At 42.5% G+C, this 9,558-nt stretch overlaps 1 protein-coding gene across 1 annotated transcript in view; it reads left to right on the forward strand.

The window, feature by feature from the left end:
* Nucleotides 1-9,348, forward strand: part of LOC109892821 (G protein-activated inward rectifier potassium channel 2) — a 120,780-nt gene extending 111,432 nt beyond the window's left edge. Inside the window, exon 3 of the mRNA XM_020485622.2 lies at nt 6,466-9,348. Coding sequence (XP_020341211.1) covers nt 6,466-6,821 — 356 coding nt within the window. The 3' untranslated portion in view covers nt 6,822-9,348. The remainder of the gene's footprint in view (nt 1-6,465) is intronic.
* Nucleotides 9,349-9,558: the final 210 nt, after the last annotated feature.

Genomic DNA, 9,558 nt, shown 5'->3' on the forward strand with positions numbered 1-9,558 from the left:
AGTGCTGCTCAAACTTCTTAATCTTCCTCGCTGTGATGTCCTGCTCCTGGTAATTCTTGAATTTCAATAGTGTGCTCTCCATATTTGTGCAACCAGTTTACTATGTGTCCCCCAATGCCCCGACAGATGGGGACACGCACCAGGCATGAGTGCACAGGGCATCAGTCTTTCTAATCTCTATATGTTGAGGTAACTACAGGTGTCAGGCAATCGATCAATCACATTTATTTATAAAGCCCTTTTTACATCAGCAGATGTCACAAAGTGCTTATACAGAAACCCAGCCTAAAACCCCAAACAGCACAAATGCAGATGTACTGTAGAAGCACGATGGCTAGGAGAAAATCCCTAGGAAAGCAGGAAGCTAAGAAAAAACCTAGAGGATGCAGGCTTTGAGGGGTGGCCAGTCCTATTTTGACTGTGCCGGGTGAAGATTATAAGAGTAAATGGCCATTAAAGCCAGATCGTTCTTCAAGATGTTCAAACGCTCATAGATGACCAGCAGGGTCAAATAATAATCACTGTGGTTGGAGAGGGTGCAACAGGTCAGCACCTCATGAGTAAATGTCAGTTGGGTTTTCATAGCTGAGCATTCAGAGGTCGCGACAGCAGTTGCGGTAGAGAAAGAGAGAGAGAGGGAGAGAGAGAGAGCGAGATAGAGGGAGAGAGAAGAAGGGAGACAGTCGAAAACAGCAGGTCCGGGACAATGTAGCATATCCGGTGAGGCCAGAGTTCCATAGCCGCAGGCAGAACAGTTGAAACTGGAGCAGCAGCACGACAAACTTGCATGTCTGGTGAACAGGTCAGAGTTTCATAGCCACAGGAAAAACATCAGAAACTGGATCAGTAGCACGAACCGGTGGCCTGGGGACAGGGACATCCAGGAGTCATCAGGCCAGGTAGTCCTGACGCATGGTCCTTAGGCTCAGGTACTCCAGGAGGGGAGAGAAAGAGAGAGAGAGAGCGCGAGAGAGAGAGAGAAAGCGAGAATGAGAGAGATGGTAGAATTAGAGGGAGCATATTTAAGTTCACACAGGACAACAGATAAGACAGGGGAATTTTCCCAGATAGGACAGACTGACCCTAGCCTCCTGGCACATAGACTATTGCAGCATACATTCTATAGGCTGAGACAGGGGGGGGTCGGGACACTGTGGCACTGTCAGACGATACCCCCGGACAACACTAGAGGGATATCAACAGACCACCAACTTACTACCCTGAGACAAGGCTGACTGTAGCCCACGAAGATCTCCTCCACCGCACGAGCATGAGGGGGGCGCAAAAATCGGTCAAGAAGGTTACGTCAGTGACTCACAACCCACTCAAGTTGAGTATAGCGGGAAAAAAGCCTGGCAGATGTGACGCACCCCTCCTAGGGACGGCATGGAAGAGAACTAGTACTAGTTTGATTTGAATTTATTTGTAAGCCAGTGACCCCCGTAATAGGGTCAGAGGCAGAAAATCCCAGTGGAGAGAGGGGAGCCGGCCAGGCAGAGACAGCAAGGGCAGTTCATCACTCCAGTGCCTTGCCATTCACCTTCGCACCCCTGGGCCAGATTGTACTCAATCATAGGATCTACTGAAGAAATTAGTCTTCAGTTGAGATTTAAAGGTTGAGACAGAGTCTGCGTCTCTCACATGAATAGGCAGACCATTCCATAAAAATGTTGCTCCAGATTCTGAAAACTCTGCCTCCAGCTGTTTGCTTAGGAATTCTAGGGACAATAAGGAGGCTTGTGAACGTAGGGTATGTGTAGGTATGTAAGGCAGGACAAAAGTATAGAGATAGGCAGGAGCTAGTCCATGTAATGCTTTGTAGGATAGCAGTAAAACCTTGAAATCAGCCATAGCCTTAACAAGAAGCCAGTGTAGAGGCTACCACTGGAGTAACATGATAACATTTTGGTGTTCTAGTCAAGATTCTAGCGGCCGTACTTAGCACTAACTGAAGTTTATTTAGTGCTTTATCCGGGTAGCCAGAGTGTAGAGTACTGCAGTAGTCTAATCTAGAAGTATTCGCTTTTCTGCATAATTTTTGGACAAAATGTTTTGATTTTTGCAATATTACTGTCAAGGCTCAGGAGAAGACCCAGAAGCAGACAGTTTAAAAGTAACAAAAGTTATTACAAAAACAGGGGGGACAGGCAAACAACAGGTCAAGGGCAGTCAGAGGTCAGTATTCCAGAGCAGAGTCCGAAATGTACAGAACGGCAGGAAGGCTCAGGTTCAAGGCAGGGCAGGCACAAGTCAGTAATCCAGGGAGGTGTTACAAGGTACAGAACGGTAGGCAGGCTCATGGTCAGGGCAGGCAAAATGGTAAAAACCGGGAAACCTAGATAGCAGGAACTAGAGAATACAGGAGAATACGATGGTGGGTTTGAAGAAAAACAAAATGAACTGGCAACAGACAAACAGAGAACACATAAATACACTGGGAATAATGGGGAAGATGGGAGACACCTGGAGGGGATGGAGACAATCACAAAGACAGGTGAAACAGATCAGAGTGTGACAGTTACGAAATATTTTTGATATGTTCGTCAGAACAGAGATCAGGGTCCAGAGGAACGTAGAGGTCCTTCACAGTTTTATTCAAGAAGACTGTACAACCATCAAGATGAATTGTCAGATCAAACAACAGATCACTTTGTTTCTTGGGACCTAGAACTAGCATCTCTGTTTTGTCTGAGGTTAAAAGTTTAAAAAAATGTCCCATCCACTTCCTTATGTCTGAAACACAGGCTCCCAGGGTAGCAAATTTTGTGGCTTTACCATGTTTAACCAGAATGTACAGCTGTGTATCGTCTGCATAGCAGTGAAAGTTGACATTGCATTCCCTAATGACATCACCAAGAGGTAGAATATATGGTGAATATATAGAATATATAGTGAAAACAATAGCGGTCCTAAAACTGACCTTTGAGGACAAACCATCCACAGAGATATCTTTCCGAAAGATAAGATGTAAACCAGGCAAGAACTTGTCCGTGTAGGCCAATTAGGGTTTCCAATCTCTCCAAAAGAATGTGGTGATCGATGGTGTCAAAAGCGGCACTTAAAATCTGGGAGCACGAGGACAGATACACAGCCTTGGTCTGACACCATTATAAGGTAATTCATCACATTCACAAGTGCAGTCTCAGTACTATAACGGAGTCTAAAACCAGACTGGAGCGTTTCATATACGTAATTTATGTCTTCAGGAAGGCAGTGAGTTGCTACACAACAGCTTTTTCTAAAATGTTTGAGAGAAATGGGAGATTCAAGGGAAGTCATTGTTTTGGGAAAGTTGAAGGTGAGTAGTTGATATTGTGTAGACTAAATACAAGACCAGATTTACCAACGTGGACAGGTGGTACCACAGGTGACATTTGAAATCATCAATTCACTCCCTCCCCCCATAATTTAAAGGTACTATACTTTGGAAAAAGAGGTGAGATGTGAACTTTGTGAGGCCAGACTCAAAGTTTAATAATTGTTCGAGTGTACCATGCACTGTGTGTTATTGGGTCAGTGGCCTGTTTTGCATGCTCGGCTGAGGTAATAGTAGACGGACAGTCGGAGCGGTGCCCTGTCATTCAGCCCAAGGGCCTGTATAAGCCGAAGCAGCAGTGGCGTAAAGGAGAATGTTCTGGGTGAAAGGGGAGAGGTCGAAAGGTTGTGGAAGGCATGATGCGAATCAGGAACAGCTTGTGGCCATTGTCACGGCTGACCTGTTCCGTCATATGAGGGCTGTTAGTGTGCAGTACGCAACACAAACACATATACACATGTATCCACAGCAGGATGAGCAAACTGTGTGGTTATGTATCTGCCAGACATTCATGTTCCAGGTTTGTCTTTCACCCCCCCCCCCCTCTTTGTCCCCATGTGCAGTTGCAAAATGTAGTCTGGCTTTTTTATGGCGGTGTTGGAGCAGTGGCTTCTTCCTTGCTGAACGGCCTTTCAGGTTATGTCGATATATGATGCGTTTTACTGTGGATATAGATATTTTTGTGCCTGTTTCCTCCAGCATCATCACAAGGTTGATTTGAACATTTTGCACCAAAGTTCGTTCATCTCTAGGAGACAGAACACGTCTCCTTCCTGAGCGGTATGATGGCTGTGTGGTCCCATTGTTGGTGGCAAGGAAGTCAGGCGCAGGAGAACGAACTTGGTATAAACTGAGTTGTAAATTCTGACAAAACTCCAAAACAACCGAAATGTACAAAATAACAAAGTGGGTACAAAACCCGTCGCACATCACATACAATCAAAACAATCTCCGACAAGGACATGAGGGGAAACAGAGGGTTAAATACACAACATGTAATTGATGGGATTGGATCCAGGTATGAAGAAGGACAAGACAAAACCAATGGAAAATGAAAAATTGATCAGTGATGGCTAGGAGGCCGGTGACGTCGACCGCCGAACACCGCCCGAACAAGGAGAGAGAGGGACGGACTTCGGCGGAAGTCGTGACACCCATGGGGTTTATACTTGCGTATTATTGTTTGTACAGATGTACCTTCAGGCATTTGGAAAACTCAAGGATGACCCAAACTTGTGGAGGTCTTGGCTGATTTCTTTAGATGTTCTCATGATGTCAAGCATAGAGGCACTGAGTTTGAAGGTAGGCCTTGAAATACATCCACAGGTACACCTCCAATTGACTCAAATTATGTAAATTAGCCTATCAGAAGCTTCTGCAGCCATGACATAATTTTCTGGATTCTCCAAGCTGTTTAAAGGAACAGTCAACTTGTGTATGTAAACCTCTGACCCACTGGAATTGTGATACAGTGAATTATAAGTGAAATAACCTGTCTGTAAACAATTGTTGGAAAAATGTCTTGTGTCATGCACAAAGTAGATGTCCTCACCGACTTGCCAAAACTATAGTTTGTTAACAAGAACTTTGTGGAGTGGTTGAAAAACTAGTTCTAATGACTCAAACCTAAGTGTATGTAAACTTCCGACTTCAACAGTATGTATATCCAATTCCACCCCCTGGATGTCTTCAATGAAAACATTATTGAAATGTTTTAGCCCATGAAATGCGTATCTTGTACTGTGCGGCCTGAAATTTAGGGTCTGACATGAAAGAAATCAAGCAGGATAATTATATCACTTCTTTTACATTTTCTGTAAATTCATACTTTTTTGGGCTGGCTTGTAGTTTTAGATACCTATGTGTTAGACCTCATAGCAGCAGGCTTTCTTCAGCATCCATGCTGCTGGAGCCCTGAAGGTACGCCATATCCTTTCTGCAGCGCACCAGCTGCTCATTGGAGCTGCACATTTTCAGCATCATCAGCCAAATTAAACTGCAGTACGAGATGTACCAGTCCTTCCTCCCCTACCATGATACAGACACACACACACACACTTGATATAGTCCTTTATACCGTCTCTTCGCTTTACTCAATATCCTGTTGATGGATTTGCTCCAAAACACCAATTATTTTTTAATCGCATGTTCATTGCCTTGTTGACCTCCCTCCACTTTATAAATATTTTTAAATCTCAATAATTGTGCCATTTTGATGCCCTGCAGCATTGCACGTGTCAAAGGGACATTGCTTGTCATTCAGTGTTAGTTTAACGGTTTCTTATTAGGATGTCTTATGAAACCTGACGGATCAGAAAAAAAACTTAACTCACAGCTGTAGGCAAAAGAAGTTTAATGATTAATGGCTCTTCTTCTTGTGTAAGAATTACTGTTTAAAGTCTTTCATCTAATGTTTTAGAAGTTCCCCTTCTAAAACAGTTCTCCTTATACGTGAAAAAATATTTTTAACTGCCAACTTCAAATTTCTCTAATTCTGTTCTCTAAGAATGTAGCTTTCTGTTGTAATGAGGCAAGGAATTCAGACACTTTCTAGAGTAATTATTAACATGTCATTATATTTGACCCAACAAATTATTAAGTAGTGAGAAAGCTGTTTTCCTTGAGAAATATATTAGAGGACGGCTTCACTTACCCTACACACAGAGCCTAGCAGCACCATTCATTCTAATGTGACAATAAAATCTGGGCAAAGTGCTTGAGGTACAATTACAATGTACTGCTGCATGAAAGGTAAAATGGTTAGTGGCTATGTTCATAATTAAGAGTTATTAATAGTCTCTGTACAGTATGTTCAATACACCAACCCTTCCTGAGTGTTGGGTGGACTGGATAGGGCTGTATATATTAATGAGTGCTCAGTTTTCCACAGCTATAGTGTCCAACTGTATTGACATTTAATAACTTACTCACTCCCAACACATACGGCCCTAGCCAGAGATCGCCGATACTAACACCTAACAATGACATGATAACATGATATAACATTATTTCTCATAAAGTGCTAGTAGACGTGTGTCATTATGTTGTAATGACTCTGACATTGAATGAGTCATATCCACAACTAGACAGTGTTTTTTTGTCAACTCTAGAGGAGGCTAAGTTCTCTCGTCTTCTCTCTGTCCCCACAGGGATGACTTGCCAGGCCAGGAGTTCGTATGTGACCAGCGAGATAAAGTGGGGCTACCGCTTCATGCCGGTGCTCACCCTGGAGGATGGCTTTTACGAGGTGGACTACAACAGCTTTCACGACATCCACGAGACCAACACCCCCAGCTGCAGCGCCAGAGAGCTGGCTGAGATTAATTGCCGCATCCACCTGCCCTTCACCTGGTCTGTGGCCAGCAAGCTCAGCCAGCAGGGGGTGCTGGAGCCCGAAGGCCGTGAGAAGACGCATACTACACTGGTAACCCAGGAAGAGGGGCTAGAGGAGCAGACAGAGAGGAACGGTGACATTGCTAATATAGAGAGCGAGTCTAAAGTGTAGAGGGGAGAGAACTTAGGCCAGAGGGGCTGTGTGGGGCTTACTGTGGTGTCTCTACTCCTCATGGCTGTCTGACCAGGTGAGCAGGTCCCTGGTCAAAGGTCAGGGCCAAGGCAGAAAAATGGGGAACCTGAGTTCAAGGATGGTCTGGTCCTAGGAACCAGCAAACAAGGACAGCTTTAGCCCTAAACAGGTCATTTGCCCCCCAAAGATAGATGGTACATGACAATGGCTGGACTGAAAAGCTCTGTAATTGCATGTTTTGATAACATCGTTTTTTTCTTGAAGATATCAATTAATATTATTTTGTTTTTTTATTCAAAGATTAAAACCTATACATATAAACATATATATTCTAGGATATTTGTATTTGTATGTTTTGTATATACTATCTGTTATGTTGCCAAAGTGTGAATATTTGACAAGAAGATGTTTGATACTGATTAATTTAGACCAGGTCTGTACATATTATATGCCTTATGTACAAAGCTTTCCTTACATTAGAGTTTTAAGAAATATATAAGCATGTACAAAAACTCACTGTAGTCAATTTATTATATATTGTGTACAGAATAATGGCGATTGTAATAGGCATGACAATATAACTCTTATTAACAATTCTGGATGAAAGCCCTATAGAATATTCAGCCTGGCCTAATGGACTAGTTACTTTAGACAGAAAGTAGGGAGGTTGGTCGGGGAGGATGGGTAGGCATAATACGCATCCTTCTAACAAATCCACAGGTTGCGTGTTCAGGTTGCGTCTGGGACAACTGTAGCATTTTAGCTAAAACATCTCCTAACCATTTTCTTAGCTTATGCCAATTCACCTGACCTGCTACTTAAAGTTGCCTAACCTTTGTTGTTTTAGTTCTCCTAACCTTTTAACGTAAATGTCCTAACCTTTGTTAGTTCCCTTAACTGCCAGCATAAATTCTCTTTATAATTCTCCTACTGGTGCAACAAGCAACCTGGTCTCAGAGGAGGACGTCATCCAATATACGTTATCCAAGCAGCAGAACGTTTATTTTATACTCATACAATTGCTCAGAGAAATATTTTATTTATAAGTAATACAAAAAATATAAAAAAGAAAGGAGTAAAAATTGGCACGACGCTGAGCCTTTCTCTAAAATGTTTTATGAGATTGGAGAACATGATGGGAGGGATCTTAGACCATTCCACCTTATAGAATCTTACCAAATCCTTGATATCCTTCATCTGCTCCTATGGACTGACCTCTTCAATTCAAACCACAGGGTTTTCAAGTCCTGGCAGAGGCATCCGGGTTTTAGGCTAAAATGTCCTGGTACTTGGTAAAGTTCATGATGCTTTTAACCTTAACAAGGGCCACAGGACCAGTGGAAGCAAAATAGCCCCATAAGATGAAGCACTTTTCTCCATATGCTTCCGTTTTTCGACGCCAAATCCACCGCTGGTGTGCATGGCCAAAGAGCTCTATTTTCATGTCATCTGACTATAGCACTGCCTGGAGTTTGCTAAACGGAATTGGCACTTGGATTGGAACCGGTGAGAAACATGCTCACTTTTCTAATATGAAGGACAGGCTTCCATCTTTCAATGTGTCTCTGAAGTGAACCCCACTGTAGTGTCCGGCCCATAGCGGACAAATGAAAGCACACTGGTACTACGAAAGAAGCCATGTGAGGGGAGCTTGGGGAAGAGCATCAAGGCCTACTCTAGCACCTTTAATTTAACTAAGTGCAGCCCGAGGGTGTTCATTTTCTTCTTTTTACATATTTAGACCTCTTTATTTCTGCTGCAAAACTAAGTTTCTAAAAGCAATTTCTTTGTGTTTCCGGCAAAATGTTTGATTTGAAATAAAACAGTGTAATGTAACCTTACAATGTTATCACTTTACAAAATGGTTCTATTGCTTGTGCTGAAGAGCCATATACAGGGCTCAGACAGCTACAGTGTGTAATTTTGTTACTGCAGAACGTTCTAGCTCTGCATGTCACTGATAGCACACCTGTATAACTTTGGCTTCTATGTGTCAATGAAAAACATTTGGGTAACACTTAAGTTACCCATATACAACGCAGTTAGTCTATAGCTAATTAAATGTTTTTATTTGTGATCCATATTTGTTACAGGTGTAGGTACTGTGAAGTTATTGGTAATTAATCAGATGTTATCAAAGGGGTAGATATTTCAGCTATGTGGTATTTCAACAGCTTAATGTAAAGCGTTATAAACATGCAGGCATCATTGTTTAATCTGACTTCTGTCCAATCGCTGAACAAAGATTGAACGAAAAAGACATGTTTATTATATCGACTCTTTTATTTGACTGTTTGTATTCATTTGTAATTATTAATTGTAGTAGGTTATATTTTCAACATTACACTGAATTGCAAAATACTGGTTCATAAATCATCTTCGATAATACTTTAACTAATACTTCTCACTCTCTTTTATTCAAATTCCTAGGAAACTATGCAGTTTTTTGTTGTTTTACGTGTTATTTCTTACATTGGTACCCCAGGTCATCTTAGGTTTCATTACATACAGTCGAGAAGAACTACTGAATATAAGAGCAGCGTCAACTCACCATCAGTACGACCAAGAATATGTTTTTCGCGACGCGGATCCTGTGTTCTGCCTTACAAACAGGACAACGGAGTGGATCCTATGCAGCGACCCAAAAAAACGACTCCGAAAGAGAGGGAAACGAGGCGGTCTTCTGGTCAGACTCCGGAGACGGACACACCGTGCA

This window comes from Oncorhynchus kisutch, linkage group LG6, assembly GCF_002021735.2.
Source record: "Oncorhynchus kisutch isolate 150728-3 linkage group LG6, Okis_V2, whole genome shotgun sequence".
NCBI classification, from domain to species: domain Eukaryota; kingdom Metazoa; phylum Chordata; class Actinopteri; order Salmoniformes; family Salmonidae; genus Oncorhynchus; species Oncorhynchus kisutch.